The sequence below is a fragment of the Lotus japonicus genome, chromosome 1 (genome assembly GCF_012489685.1).
Source record: "Lotus japonicus ecotype B-129 chromosome 1, LjGifu_v1.2".
In the NCBI taxonomy this organism is placed as follows: domain Eukaryota; kingdom Viridiplantae; phylum Streptophyta; class Magnoliopsida; order Fabales; family Fabaceae; genus Lotus; species Lotus japonicus.
In genome coordinates, this window is record NC_080041.1 from 119120532 (window position 1) to 119136571 (window position 16040).

General features: G+C 35.9%; 2 protein-coding genes across 2 annotated transcripts; both read left to right on the plus strand.

Annotated features, from left to right (window-relative positions):
- The first annotated feature begins 783 nt into the window (after positions 1–783).
- On the plus strand, positions 784–2369 carry LOC130732535 (ethylene-responsive transcription factor LEP-like). The gene has a single exon (XM_057584561.1). The coding sequence runs from the start codon at positions 1063–1065 to the stop codon at positions 1897–1899; it is 837 nt and encodes a 278-aa protein (XP_057440544.1). The 5' UTR covers positions 784–1062; the 3' UTR covers positions 1900–2369.
- A 1658-nt stretch (positions 2370–4027) lies between these two features.
- LOC130729810 (ATP-dependent DNA helicase At3g02060, chloroplastic) lies at positions 4028–15861 on the plus strand. The gene is made up of 13 exons (XM_057581648.1): positions 4028–4827; positions 5075–5300; positions 5495–5740; positions 7018–7152; positions 7250–7374; positions 8925–9064; positions 10539–10609; positions 11537–11698; positions 12748–12834; positions 13026–13199; positions 14011–14055; positions 14609–14965; positions 15101–15861. The coding sequence occupies exons 1-13, from the start codon at positions 4235–4237 to the stop codon at positions 15200–15202; spliced, it is 2463 nt and encodes an 820-aa protein (XP_057437631.1). The 5' UTR covers positions 4028–4234; the 3' UTR covers positions 15203–15861.
- The last annotated feature ends 179 nt before the right edge of the window (positions 15862–16040 follow it).

A 16040-nucleotide genomic window follows, 5' to 3' on the forward strand; every position in this document is an offset into this window, starting at 1 on the left:
TACTACATCCCTGGTTTCTCTCACCGCTAATTTCTTATAAAATTGTTTCATTCCCTAATACAATTTATTTTAATATGTTAAATGTGTTATAATACTATTTTTTTAAAACCAAAATTGAAATTGGAGAGAAAACATCTTTAAAGTGTCGAGCAAAACATCAATGATATGCTGGAAAGACCAACAAAGACTCAGTCATAAAAATGAGTGTCAGAGAATCTCTTTAAGGAGAGTTACCCAGCAATTAAGACGTGTCAACCTGTGAAGATGCGAGAGTTAAATTTACAACTTATGTCGAGTTCACTCAACCCTAGTTTGCAATTCCCAAACTTTTTATGAAGTCACATTACACTACTATGTCTCATCAAGTTAGATGTCATGCATCTTTATATTTTGGTTGTAACAAATGTATCCACATTTTTATAACTGCTCACACTAAAACGTAATCGGTTGGTTAGGAAATGCACTTCATTTTTATAGGATCGAACCCACAACTTCATGATTAAGAGACGAGGTAAATAATTATGATAGATGTAAATGTAAATAAAAAACATTTTGATTTAAGATTTTAGAATTTCTGGAGTATCATATGTACACTAATTGACTAATTGTGTAATAAAAATTTAAAAACTGGCAATTTAACCCGCATATTAGGTAATCAAATGCTTTTAATGAATGCTTAAACCCCTTTGATGAGTCAGTGGTGGATTCTGTGTCCTTTCATTGCTCCTTTTCTTTCCCCTTTCTGATAGATTTAAGATTACTCAATTATGAGACCACTGCCACAGATTATGAAAGAACTCATATATATGTGGATAAAGCTTCCAGCCAAAAAAAAATTAAAAAAGAAAAGGCACGTGTCCACACTCCACACTCATTCATTCACAAAAAAGAGGACAAAGATGGCAATTACAAGCAAGTTAGGGTGCAAAAAGAAGAATTCACAAACCTTGGTCTCTCTTATTTATACCCAACTCACATGCTGACACTCCACAACAAAAAAAAACCGAAACCAAAACACAAACAAAGAAGAAACAACAAGAGTCCCATTGTTTTGTTACTACAATGAGCCCTCCTCATACAACCCCGTCAAAGGGAAAGAAGAAGACGGAAACAACGCCGCAACAATCACAAGAGCAGCAAACAACCTGGGGAGGAAGGTACCTCGGCGTCCGGAGGAGGCCATGGGGGCGTTACGCCGCGGAGATTCGTGACCCTTCCACAAAGGAAAGGCATTGGCTGGGCACGTTCGACACCGCGGAGGAAGCCGCGCTGGCCTATGATAGGGCAGCGCGGTCCATGCGCGGGTCACGTGCCCGCACCAATTTCGTCTACACGGACACGCCTCCCGGCTCCTCCTTGACGCCAATCCTCTCCCCAGACCAACAACAACAAGTGGTTGATCACACGTTCCACGACCTCTCCTCATTCTTGACACAAAACAACCATCCTGGTTCAGTTCAACCCGACCCTGTTCCGGCTCTCGACCCGGTTATGCTTCTCGCCGGAATGCCGTCGGCTGTTTACGGATACGGTGGTTACGGGGAGGGAACAAATTGTGTAACTGCTGCTGCCACGGTGGAGGGTAATTATAACTCTAACAACAACAACTCTAATCATTATTTTATGAACCAACAACAAGTGTTTTTCGACGACGGTTGTAACGCCGCCGCCGGCAGCACTAGCGGTGAGATAGAGCTTCCGCCGTTGCCACCGGATATTACTAGCTCATGTTATGATAGTAGTAATAATGATAATGGGTGTTATTATTGGGAGCAGAATGCGGGGGGTTATGATCAGTATTTGCATAATGTGGCGGTTTCAGAGAATGTTGTGGCGGGTTCTGAAGGTTTTCAGTTTGGAGGCTCTTCTTCTTCTTCTTCTTCTTCATTTTTCTTCTGATGAGGCTCTTTCTCTTTCTATGTTGTTTTATGTTAATAGTTTAGTTGCTTTTTGGGTTTTTTTTTTTTGTGTGTGAGAGTTGTTGTTGTTGTTGGATTGGTTGTTTTGGGAGACAGGGGCAAATTTTTTTTTGTTTCATGTGTTGTCCACGTTCGACGACGACCGTGAATGAGGAGAAATGTCTTGAGAGTTTGTCTGGTGTGTGTTGTAATGTGTAGAGTGTTTACGATGGGGTTAGTTTTTGTGTTGCGGCTTGCGACTATTTGCTAGCTTTAAGATGGAGACTTGCGCAGCAATGAGCAATCAAATCGTGAATATGATTATAATTTTGGGTACTTGCTCCTAACTCTTTCTCTTCTTTGACTACCAAGTCTTCTTTTCCTCTTTTTGGTCACTTTTTCATATTTGCACATTTTAATAACTATAAACTTGTAATTACATTTCAGTTTAAAAAAAATGTTGTAATTACATTTCACAAACCACGCAAATCCAACTTATGGAATTGAAATATTTTGAGAGTGTGCAAAAAGTGTGGTTAATGTTATAAAAATATATTTTAGAATTTTTTAGAAATATAAAAATATAAATACTGAATAATAATTTAAGGTCTGAGAAAACAATCTCTTCTTTTTGTTCTTTTGGTCCAAAGCCCTTTTTGGTCCAGAATTGCTTTTGGTCCAAGAATACTGTTTCTGGTAACTAACGGGCCTCCGTATTGTTGACAAAAAAAAGAGAGAGGGAGCTATTAGGATGTTTGGTTAAGGAGGGAAATAAAGAAGAAAGGAAGAGAAATGACTAGAGTGAAAGATGGGAGAAATATTATGCAGCCACAGCCACTACGATCACCACCATCTACCGCCGCTTCCATGACCATCACTACCACCAACCATTACCACTACCATCACCACAACTACCACCAACAGTCACCACCATCACCACCAAACTTGTACCACTGCGACCTCTGCCATGACCACTTAGGGGTGCACAAGGGTTGGTTGGAGAATTTTTTTGGCTTAAATAGGATCTGAATCAATCAAAATTGTTTGAGTTGGGTTGGATCCGATTTCATGTATATCACCTTCAGACTCCAACATGATGATGTTTGGGTTGTATTAGGCGGGTTGATCGAGTTGCTATTAAAATTTAATAATAATTTTGAAATATAAAAAATGAAAAAAATGGAAAATTTGTTTTGCCAATGAGTACCACATAATTTTTTTTGTTTAAGTACTGAATAGCATAAAAATAACAAAAAATTGTAACAAATAACATGAAATAGTACTACATAGTGGCAAATAGTCGTATAGGTTAAAAACATAAAATTTCATTATTAAATGACATGAAGTTAATGAGTACAAAAAGTGCATAAATATATTACTAATATATATACGGGTATCTAGTTGGTTCATATGGATTTTTTCACGAGTCCGATATTAAACCCGAACATCATCAGATTGTAATAAACTATGCAATTCGACGAGTTCGTCCAATCTAAACCGCACTTTTGCTATCGAATTGATTTTGATTGGATCGATTGATCGGAGTTGTCCGACCCATGTGCATCCCACCCCATACACCACTGTCACCAGGTAGTATCCACCACCACTACGAGGTAGTATTAGTGAACAATGCCTTACAATTGTGGTGACTATTATGAGTTTAAAAGATTGACAATAATTTTTTAAATTTTAAAATCACAAAAATGAATTTTTAAAATGGAAAACTAATATTAGTTTTTAAAATTTTCAAAACCTAAAATAAAGACGAACTCCAAACAGGGCCTTAATTTTTAAAAGATGAGTAGTACATGAATTTTAACCAATAAAAACATTTAAAAATTAGTGTTAAACTTAAAAGAGTGTTTGTGCCTATAAAAAAAGAGAGTGTTGTCCCCGTATGATGACTCAAGTGGTACGAGCTGTGAGACATATGAGTTGTATAGGGGGGTAAAGGGATCGATTCTTGACTGGTACAATTTATTTTTTTAATGTAAAAAAAAAAGGGTTGGTATCATTTCCTTTTAGAAAAAGAATGAATGAAAGAAAGAACTACAAGCTATCCTGACCTGGGTTTGATGTCAACCCCACAAAATTAAAATGAGATAATATTCTTCATAATATAACATCTCTCTGGAACCCTGCCACTCTGAGTTTCTTTTTTCATTTCTACTTGGATTGGATGATATTTCTTGTTTCATGACCAAAACAAAACCCCTCCAAAACCCCCCATTTTCATTCCTGTGTTATCCTCCTCTCCACACTCTTCTTCCCAAAGCTTCAAACATTCCAATGACACCCTGAATTCACACCCTTCTCTCTCTCACACTCTCCCTCTCATGGCTTCTCTCCTTCCATGCCCACAACAAATTCCCACCACACCCTTCATCTCCAAGCTCAGCTCATCCCCCAAAACATGGAAACTCTTCATCCTCAGCTACCCTTTACACCAAAAAACCATCAAAAGACTAACACTACCCTCCCCCACCAAAGCAGTCTACACACAAGGCCTCTATGTCTCTGCTCCCCCACCTTCCAAAACTGACCTTGACAACGACCCTATCTCCCTCCTCAACGAGAGGATTCGCCGCGACCACGGCAAAAGAGAGGTTTCCAGGACTGTGATGGACAAGAAGGAAGCTGAGAAGTACATACAGTTGGTGAAGGAGCAGCAGCAGAGGGGGCTGCAGAAGCTCAAAGGTGAAAGGGTGGGTAAAGATGGTAACTTTAGTTACAAAGTGGATCCTTACACGCTTCGAAATGGGGACTATGTTGTGCACAAGAAAGTGGGTATTGGGATGTTTATTGGGATCAAGATGGATGTTCCTAAGAATTCTGCAGAACCAACTGAGTATGTTTTTATAGAGTATGCAGATGGAATGGCTAAGCTTCCTGTTAAGCAGGCCTCGAAAATGCTCTATAGATATTGTCTGTAAGTTTTCTCATTTTGTTGAATTTTAGAGGATGATGAAATAGGCTGAAATAAATCAGTAATTGCTTCATTGATAGCATGTTAGGATCAATTTCTATTTCATCAGAATCAATTCGGGAACCTAGAAGCTACTATATGAGTGACATAGTACTTATGGGGTCTCGAATTGATTCTGGCTTCCGAATCAATCACAAAAGGGTTTTCCAAACATGCATTGTGCTCACTGTGGTGGTTTGTGCCTTTACAGTCCAAATGAAAACAAAAAGCCTAAGGCATTGAGCAAGTTGAATGATACTAGTGTGTGGGAGAAAAGAAAGACTAAAGGGAAAGTTGCCATACAGAAGATGGTTGTTGACTTGATGGAACTCTATCTGCATAGGCTCAAACAAAGAAGGCCTCCCTATCCAAAGAGTCCCGCCATGGCTGAATTCACAGCTCAATTTCCTTATGAACCCACGCCGGATCAGAAACAGGTGACATTGTAGTTAATCCTTTATGTTAATTATCATTTTATATTCATAACTTCATTTGTGATTTAAGTACCAATACCTCTTCTTAAGTGTTCATGAATAAAAAGTTCACACCTTGATCTTTTTTGTTTCAGTATTGTGTGTTTATGCGATGCTTATTCAGTCTTTTCTTATCCTCCAATAACAAATTCTTGCAGGCTTTTATTGATGTGGAGAAGGATTTGACTGAACGAGAAACTCCAATGGACAGATTAATTTGCGGAGATGTTGGCTTTGGTAAAACTGAGGTTGCACTGCGTGCTATCCGATGTGTTGTCTCAGCTAAAAAGCAAGCAATGGTTCTGGCACCAACAATAGTTCTAGCAAAGCAGCATTTTGATGTTATTTCAGAGCGCTTTGCTGTATATCCTGATATCAAAGTTGGACTTCTAAGCCGGTTTCAGGTATGACTATGATTATTTTTTTCTATTTTAGTCATAATTGAATCCATCTAATTACTAGTGTGTTACACAGTATGAAGAGATTTCATTGATCTAATTTAACTTCTTCAATAGTCAAATAACAATGTGCTTTCATCAACTTGAATTTGTATCTAACTTCTCTCTTGATTGATAATTCACTTGAATCTGATTCATAACATTTCTTCGTATGACCCCATAAATTAATTTTGCTCTTGATTGCATACCTGTCAGTTTCTGGTTAGAACAACTTTTTTTAGCACTATTGACACAATTTCCCTTCATTGGATAAACTTGATAGCCTTTTAGTATGTACTTTGTATGAAGTCCCTGATTTAGTTCATCAGCATGGTTGTTTTTGACTTCATATACATCTTGTTTATTGCATGGGTATGCAATTGGTTAGCACCATGTGGTACTATTTACTGCTATAATGATAAGTTTATTGCTTGAACAAGTCAGATATATATATATATATATATATAGATGTATATATTTGATAGGCAAATGTTAGTTGTTAATTGTTAGTAAATTAGTTCCTTCGCCAGGGTTTGAACCCTGACCCTTCACCCTGCAAATCCCTTCATTTCCCTTAGCTCGCCAAGTGAGCTACCCTCCCCTCCCCCCCTGAACCAGTCATATATGATTTACATTTCTGATTGTAATTGCTGTTTTGATGTCAATTTCAATATTTTGGTTATTATTTTAGACCACATTAGATACTACAATTATTGCATTTGTATCCATGTCCACATGGATACAAATTGTGGCACTTTATTTTGATTGCTTGATCTATATTGTTCCTGACCTACATCATTTTTATGCAAATGTTTCTACTTATATCTTTGATTCCGCTGATTTGGCAAATGCATTGAAGAAAGTTGTTTACATCTTTTCTCCTATGCTTAATTCCTTAAAAAATGTGAAACTTTTCTATGATTTTCAATTGTGAAAGAAACAGTTATTCTATGGTCATACAGCATGTTCTAGTTCTACTGCTCTTTTAAGCATTCACCATGTATTAGATTGCGCCGTGCATAGTATTCTGATCTTCAGTGTCTGCATATGTCTTTCCCCCTCTTTTATTCCCTTATAAGTTTTGTTGTAAAGTGGTAACATAAGACATTATAGGAACTTGAAATTTGGCACATTATTCAGGTCAAACAGATATGAGCTACATCATGGCCTTACCGGTGGATATTTATGAATAATTTGTAACTTATATATCAATTACAGACTATTACACTTGTCCCAACTTGCAGACGAAAGCAGAGAAAGAAGAGCACTTGGAATCGATTAAGAGTGGTGAGCTGGATATTATTGTTGGGACTCACTCACTTCTTGGAAACCGTGTTGTATATAGCAATCTTGGCCTACTTGTGGTTGATGAGGAACAGGTTTACCAAATATCTGCAATAAATATTCCTTCTTGTGACTACAATTCCGCTCCCCTCTCCCCTTCCTACTAAGCAATGGATTATTTTTGCATTGCAGAGGTTCGGTGTCAAGCAGAAGGAGAAGATTGCCACTTTTAAAACTTCTGTGGATGTACTTACTTTATCTGCGACCCCTATACCACGGACTCTTTATTTAGCACTGACAGGGTTCCGCGATGCTAGGTAACTAGCTTTCCACAAATTATGAAGAAAGATTTGTTGTCTGCGGTTATCCTAGTATTAATTAAAAAATTGTACAAATTTGTATTATAAAAAATATTCAACTTATTTGATTGATGTAGGATAGATGTACTTTTCTCTCTCTCTCTCACTTATTTAGGTAGTGCTGTGAATGTTCTGTAACTGTGAGTGTGTGAGAAAGAGAGATACAGAGAATAATTTATTGGACTATGTTATAATTGATCTTGCTAATCATATGAATTACTGTTGAGTAGAATAGACTTAAGTTGCTTTACTAGAATATGCTTGTTTAAGTTAGGATTCGACTCATTAGATATAAAACCAGTCATTAGCCTTCATCTGGTAGCTTAAGCTGTTGGAAGAGTTGGCACATGACATAGTATTATAGCTTCTATGACAAAATGATTGAGAGTTTGATCGTTGTTGCCCTTTTCTTTTATTTCTTAATAAAAAGCTGAATTTTAGCATAAGATTTGCGCATTATCAACAATTTAAACTCGAAATGCTCTTGTTGAAGGATATATTAGGCATACATCCTTCGTAAGCCTTCTCTTGATAGCTTAAACTTTTGGGAGAGTTGGTCTTTGACAACTCTAAACTTTTATATGCATCATAGGTAGCGTTTTATCCAAAAACCAAGAAAAAAAAGCATGTGAGAGCTTAATCACAAAAAAATGTTGGAAAAATATATGATGAAACATCTTAGAATTCGGATTAGGCCTAACTCTACCCAAAAGCTAACTTAGAGGTGAAGATTTCCCTCCCATTTATAAGGATTTATTAGCCCATATCTCTAGTCAATGTTGGATTTCTCAGCCCACCCCCTCACGACCATAGGGGGACATCTGCAGCGTGGAACTTGTAGGAATGAACATTCGCAGGTGGCCTATGTATGAGTGGTCTCCAATAAACGGATCTAGGATAGGCTCTAGTACCATCTTAGAATTCAGGTTAGGTGTAACTTTACCCAAAAGCTAGTTTAGAGGAGAGGGTTGCCCTCCCATTTATATCCACTTATTAGGCCACATGCATCCATATCTCTAGTCAATGTTGGGCTTCTCAACAAAACAGTATAATATCTGTTCTACTAGTATGTCTTATTCCCCCTTTCCCTGTCCCAGTTTCCTCCAAAATATTGTATAACATGACTTCCGTGATGTTACATAACAACTTAGTAGTGAGGGGAAATATATCAAGTCAAAGGCATAACTATTAAACTATCTTTCTTGAGAGGGAGTTTGTTCATTAACTCCATGCAATATTGAAAATTCAACTTAAACAGTTAAACTTTTGTGACAGAATTGGTCCGCTGAAAATTTCTGCTCCTTTTAAAATGACCGACAATTTTAATTTTACCTTAATCTTCTGGTTCTAGTTTTATCTTAAACTTGTGCTTAGATAGACGCTTCATCCTTTGCATGATTGGCTATTTCTATTAAACTTAGGCCTAATTAAACATCCATTGTGTTCAACTATTACTAACCTCTGAGGTATAATGCTGTTGTAATTGCTATCCTTATTTTCTATTACAGTTTAATTACAACTCCACCTCCAGAAAGAGTTCCTATCAAGACCCACCTGTCATCATTCAGTAAGGAGAAAGTAATATCAGCCATCAAGTATGAGCTGGACCGTGGTGGTCAAGTTTTTTACGTTCTGCCACGTATTAAAGGTGATTCTGAACTAATCATTTGTGAACATAGATCCATATGTATAGTGATGTATTATCTAAGTCTGATCAATGCTGTTTATTAGCATCCATTAAATAATCCACGGTCTTAGTATCTGTAATAATCATTGTTATTCATGGAAATGAAGTGGAAAACTCTTGAGTTGGCAGGTAGAAAACACAGAAAACTTCATAGATATCAAGGAGATCATCTGGCCAGCTGAAACTGAGTGGCATTGATTTTTAATTAATAGTATCCACCTTTCAAAGAGTTTATAGGAGCACCTTATATCATTCTGAAAGAGAAATGATGGACAGTAGGATGCCTGTAGTTAGGCCTGAAAGGTATCAATGGGCTTCCTTGAATATTGTCCTAGTTCATGGATTGAAAAACCATGCTTCAATTCCAGAAGTTTGTCCAATCCGAATTTAATATTGGAGGAGATCATCTCCCCAAATCTTTTTCATTTAAGATGCTAATTGATTGAGGCTAGCCAAATTGGCTGGGACAAAGCTTAGGCAGCTAAACAATTTTCAAGCCTTCAATACAGAACCTTTGTTCTGATTAATTAATCTTTAAACCCAAGTACACCTTCTTGGAATCACAGATGATCTCTAGTCTGAACAGAACATTCTATTTTATTTAGCACCATGAATTATAGCCTTCACCAAGCTTTTATGAGTTCGTTAATTAGGTTGAACTCCATGAAGATCAGAATGTATGTTTTGCGCTGGAAAGTTTACTGGCAATTCACCTAATTTCCAGCATAGAGTTTACCAAAGGCAACAAAATTCCCAATGTGTCTGTCCTATTGAAACTTAGGATGCTTTTTGTTTATTTTTTGCATTCATTTTAAGTTGAACTGTACTGAAAATTACAAAAATGTCACGTTGTTTTCACTTTATTTACTGTTTTCAAGAATTTGCAAAGAAAATAATATTGTTTTCACCATTTCTTGTGCGAATTCTTAAAAGCAAGAAACAGAGTAAGAATAAGGTGACACTTTTGTAATATTATTGAAAACATATAAATTGAAAATAAAACAAAAAACAAGCTAAACACACTGTTACCTCCTTTAAAACAGATCTCATTTTATAAATATACTTAAAATCTGTGAAATTACAAGTAACAACTCACATCTTTTTTTTCATGGGATATCTTATACTAATCATTGCTTCAGAGGAATGCTAGGCCAGAAAACTTGTAAATTTTAGTTTCTGACTTCTGAAAAGTCTAATTATATAAATAAAATAATATATGGAGACTGATCTAAAGTCTCTCATTGGTGTGGATAATTTTTGCGCGAACTTAGCTTAAAGGGTAGTTTATTATTCATATATTACAATGAGTAGTTATTTTCATGAGATTAAAGAAATATCACAAGCAGAATTTTACTAGTAGATGTCCATTAAGTGTATTTGCTAATTGCCTTACTAGATTATTGAGACTGGTTTCTCAACAATTTTTTAATTTCAGGGCTTGAAGAAGTAATGGAATTTCTTGAAGAGTCATTCCCAGATGTGGAAATAGCCATTGGCCATGGGAAGGTATTTACTCTTGCGTGTCACATGAGCTAGTAGGACTGACAAGCTGATCTTCAAGTTTATTTTTTAGTTATTTAGCAATAAAAGTAGTGAACTGATATTTCTCCCTCTCTCAAAAATGCATCTCCATCAAGTGGCACTTTACCGTTCTTTACAAGTGATTTCAGTGTAAGTTTAGAAAGTATGTCTTAATAATTTCTCAGGCTTTTCTTGACTAAAATCTTGAAAATAGACATAATAATACAATTTCTGCGTAGACCTGAAGCATGTTATTTTTTGCTCAATACATTTGCCTCATAGCTCAGTGTATTTGGATAAGTGCGATTCCTACCGCTATTCTGACATTTTGCTTTGCATTCTCACATGCACAATGCGTTTACATTTCTGTGATATTGCTACTGTATACTTACAATTGTTGAAATTTGAAACGAAGTAATGGGTTTGTTTGTTGGACCTGAGAGAGGTTAAAAAAAAAACATCTTCAGACTGCTAGGCAATAATCTTCTGAATCTATTTGATATTAACATATACTGAGTATGACTAGTTTTTACCCTTACGAAGTGCTGGATCTGTCATCATCTGTACTCCATGCTGTCTTGCTTCACTAAATTTTATTGCCTGTATGGCGATATCTTCTTCACTAGCTTCCTCCTTTTATTTAATGCAAGAAGATAGTGTTTCTTAAAATCCAATTGTGTGGTGTGACACATGCTGCCACTGCCATGATAAATGTCTTTTAGATCTTTTGAGGGCTTTCATGCATCACGTACATAATCGATTCACATGATGAAAATCTGACTGTTTGGATTTACCAGATCTAGAAATTGGTTGTCTTTGTCTCATAAGTTTATATATGCTTCGTTTGATGTACTCAGTTGACAGATAATAATATTTTGACATTCTACATATTTGACTGTGTTTATGGTGTAGCAATACTCAAAGCAATTAGAGGATACCATGGAAAAGTTTGCTCTAGGTGAAATAAAAATCCTTATCAGCACAAATATAGTAGAAAGTGGGCTTGATATTCAAAATGCAAACACCATCATCGTACAGGATGTTCAACAATTTGGCCTTGCCCAGTTGTACCAGGTTTTGTTCTTCCTAATTTCACCCTATTCTTTTTGGTTTAGATATTGTGATATTTTCTGTTGTTGAGTCCAAGCATCGTTGAAAACTGGTAGTTTTTATTTATATCTGTAGGGAATAAAGAGGATAGGATAGGATAAGCTATCATATCTCATTTCAATGCCATGTTTGTTGAGCCAATAGGATATGATAAGCTTGTCCTGTTGGCTTGTTTCTTCCAACCCATTAATGTCAATTTTATCCTTGGGGGAGCTGGGTTAAACACAAGTAGGATATGGTAGATACTATTATCCTTCTTAGACTCACCTTCCATCACCACCACTGTTGCTCAACCTCCTCCACTATCACAATATCTTTTCTGGAAAAAAAATTGTCTGTTTTATGATTACTTCCTTTAGAAATAGAGTTTTCTCAATAATGAGGTTAAGTGCATACAAAATGAGTAATAGTTGATGGATTACATGTGTTTTGCAGTCCTCCCTGTGTTTGCTATGCTACCTAAAGAAAGTCTAGTTTGGAACCTCCAAAACTAACATATAGGTGGAAGAAACCTTATAATCGTTAGTATACACAGATTGTTAGAGAAATCTAACCAATCTTGAGCTTTCACGTAATGGCTTAAATCTTTTAGGGGAGTTTGTCTTTGACACAGTATAAGAGCCTCTGACCAAGTGGTCAAAAATTTAATCTTTGCCAATCCTGTATGTCTAAATAATAGGTTGGATACTTGTACAAGGTTGAGTGGTATGCAGTTAAACCTTAAAGGATTCTTGCGAGAAGAGGCGTATTAAAAGTATAAAACCAATATTGATCCTTCCCCTAGCAGCTTAAGTGTTTGGGATAATTGAAGCTTGACAAATATGATGTAGCTCTAAGCAATAAATGAATATATGCTATCCAAAAATAAGAGAGAAAAGCACTTACATGCAGTTTTTTTAAGTTTCCGTTTCTCAGATATTTTTGTTGAAACAAAGGAAACCAGACCCGATAATTTATATCAGCTTCACTAATCACTAATATTACTAATTTTGTCATTTTTTCAATGTTGTTAGTTGCGTGGAAGGGTTGGGCGGGCAGATAAGGAAGCATATGCTTACTTATTGTATCCTGATAAAAATCTGCTCTCTGATCAAGCATTGGTATGGTTCTGATCAATTTTTACCTTTAATTCTGAAACATATTGCATGAAATAATACTATATCATCAAAATGACAAATGAATGTCTTACACTTGGTTACTTATTTCTAGATTTAAATTCCTTCTTTCATGGGAGATATAGAAAACCCGTATGAATTCCTAAACTAAAATTCTCCTTAGTGATTTCCCATAGGAGAGGCTTTCGGCTCTTGAAGAATGCCGCGAACTTGGTCAAGGCTTCCAACTGGCTGAAAGAGACATGGGTATAAGAGGTTTTGGTACTATTTTTGGTGAACAGCAAACAGGAGATGTTGGAAATGTTGGCATTGATCTTTTCTTTGAGATGCTCTTTGAGAGTTTGTCTAAGGTAAACTTTGACTTATGAACTGCTTCTTCCTACATGCACCAGTCCTAGTTAAAATAGAAGTATTATTTTGTATAATTTGCATACACACTATTTGGTGGTAAAAAGTCAAACTTGCTTTGTTAGCATTTTGCTCTATAGTTAGTTCTTGATCAATTGCGTATTGATTTTGGGCTTCACAAGATTGAGGACGAATTTTAAGGAAGAGTGTGCATTTAGCACTACTAATTTGATTACATAAATGATTAGTGCGACTCCTACCGCTATTTACTATATACAGTCATTCATATTAAAACTTGTCCTAGAAGTTAAGTAGAGCATCCACTTACTCTAAGAATAACACATGCCAGAGTTACTCCGTTTAATAATTTTTTATAGAATGTGAATTCAACAATTCCAATCGTTGAAAATGATAGCTCAAGTGGTAAGAGCTAGAAGACATATGGGTTGGGTGGGAGAGGTCCAGGGATCAACTACAGGAGGGTGCAATTTATCTTTCCGATGTACAAAAAAAAAAGCTCTTTTTAAGTAAATCAAGTATACAAACTTTTAGTTTAAAAATTGATATTCTTTAACAACTTTATTTCAACATATACTATATTCTTTTTGAATTAGAATGAATATCGACTATAAGACATGAATGTTTGATGTATCCAAAACTAAGCACACTTGATCATCATGTTAATATCACGTGATTCAACGATTGGATTTGTTTAATTCATAATCCTCAGTCCTCACTCTTGATTTTCATTCTAGCATAATAATAATGAGAATTTTCATTCTAACATGGTTTATCCTATTCTTTGACTTCCAGGTTGAAGAGCACCGTGTCGTAGCAGTTCCTTATCATTCAGTGCAGGTATGCATATTTGGGAAATTTTTATAATAGATGATTAAAGACATGAGCGTTATTACTGTTTAATACACGGCTATCTGAATGCAGATTAACAAATAGTTCCAGAAGTCAAATCTGACCCTTGTTTTCTCTTGATTTAGGGGTAGAACGAGAAAATTATGGCCTGTCTGGTTTCCATTTCCATTTTTGGTTTTCGTTTCTTATTTTAAGTTTTAATTACAAAAATGCCATTTTTATTTTTAATCCTTTTTCCCTATTTTCAAAGATATATGTACAGGGAACCGTGAAAAATATTAAAACTAGACAATGTTCCAGATATGAACCGACTCTTAGAATTATGGTACATAACTAACTGAACAATGGTTTATTACTACAAACATTTCTGAGTCTACACCAAGATAGTGCTGAATGTACTGTAGCTGGTTTAAAATTTGGTTCTCTTCATATGTATGTATTAATGTATGTATGTAAGTTTTTGTGTAGGTAAAATCTGTGCCAAGCATCTCCTTAATTGAGATGTCGCATTTGATGCATTTTGTACTTAATTTTTATTTAGGTTGACATAAACATCAATCCTCATCTCCCTTCTGAATACATAAACCATCTGGAGAACCCTATGGAAATAATAAACGAAGCTGAGAGAGTTGCTGAGAAAGACACCTGGAGTTTGATGCAATTTACTGAGAATTTGCGCCGCCAATATGGCAAAGAGCCTCGCCCCATGGAGGTTTTATTAAAAAAGCTGTATCTTAGGAGAATGGCGGCTGATATAGGGATAAACAGAATTTACTCCTCAGGGAAGACGGTCTTTATGAAAGCAAACATCACTAAAAAAGTATTTAAGATGATGACAGATTCGATGACATCAGATATATATAGAAATTCGTTGGTCCTGGAGGGGGACCAAATTAAGGTAATTTTTTTTCCTGTATTTCTCAATTTCTTTAATCTTGTGACCTTTGTTAATCTCTCTTGGTCTTTATGCTGGAAATCTGGTATAAATGCAACAAGTTCTTGTTTCTGTTTCTGAATGATTTTCATCATGCAGGCTGAACTTCTATTAGAGCTACCAAAAGAACAACTTCTTAATTGGATCTTCCAATGTGTGGCTGAACTTCATGCTTCACTACCCGCCCTCATAAAGTACTAAGTTCTTTACCTAAGTTGGAAACTTGACTTACTGCTTACAAGGCCCGGAACTAACCATGGTGGATGCAAAACAAGAATTTATTGCTTTGACCGACTTGGCAGCACAGGACATCAGAACAAATTGAGACTCTCAATTGATAGATACTAGTGACAGTGCACTTCTTATTATCATGATATAGAATCAGAGCTGCATCAGTGAGGTTAGTTACTAGTACCTTGGAATTGTTGTCCAAATTGCACTTCAGATTTGCATGCTTTATTGTGGACATGATCATGAAATATGAGAAAGCAGCAACAGCTAGTGGCCTGATCAGCTCCAATATTGCACTCATAAATAAAACCAGTCTCAAAAAGAGGATTAATCACTGCTACCGGCGGTGGATTTCTTGGCTCACCCAAAAATATTCATAATTCATCTTTTGTATACGTGAAGGAGTGAAGCATTGTGCTACCACACTCTTTCCTCATTTTTGTTATCTCAGCTTTCATGAAAGTTACTTGATATGGGGCAATTCAATGCAAATATTCAGAGTCTCACTCTAGCTATTACATTCTAAGAAATCTATAAATCAGCCTGATGGATGGTGCATTCTTTTCGTTGTAGATTACTAAGAAATATAATGTTGTTTATAGTTATTGCTGTCATGCGTTTGTTTGATTTGTTTGATTTTCTTCAAATACATTCATTCTTTACAGTTTATAGAAAGAAATTATTGTAATGAAAATCATTTGATGAAGCATGCCTGGTGGCTATAACCTTGTGTATATAATGAGTTGCAACTCCAAATCCATATTGAGTAGGGCTGTGTACAAGCAAATGATAAAAAGAAAAAATGTCC

Bases quoted from the DNA above. Each gene is read 5' to 3' on its own strand.
- LOC130732535 (XM_057584561.1), top strand. From the start codon at position 1,063: ATGAGCCCTCCTCATACAACCCCGTCAAAGGGAAAGAAGAAGACGGAA.
- LOC130729810 (XM_057581648.1), top strand. From the start codon at position 4,235: ATGGCTTCTCTCCTTCCATGCCCACAACAAATTCCCACCACACCCTTC. The intron at 5,741-7,017 runs GTATGACTATGA...CCCAACTTGCAG, and splicing joins GACTTCTAAGCCGGTTTCAG to ACGAAAGCAGAGAAAGAAGA. The intron at 7,153-7,249 runs GTTTACCAAATA...TTTGCATTGCAG, and splicing joins TTGTGGTTGATGAGGAACAG to AGGTTCGGTGTCAAGCAGAA.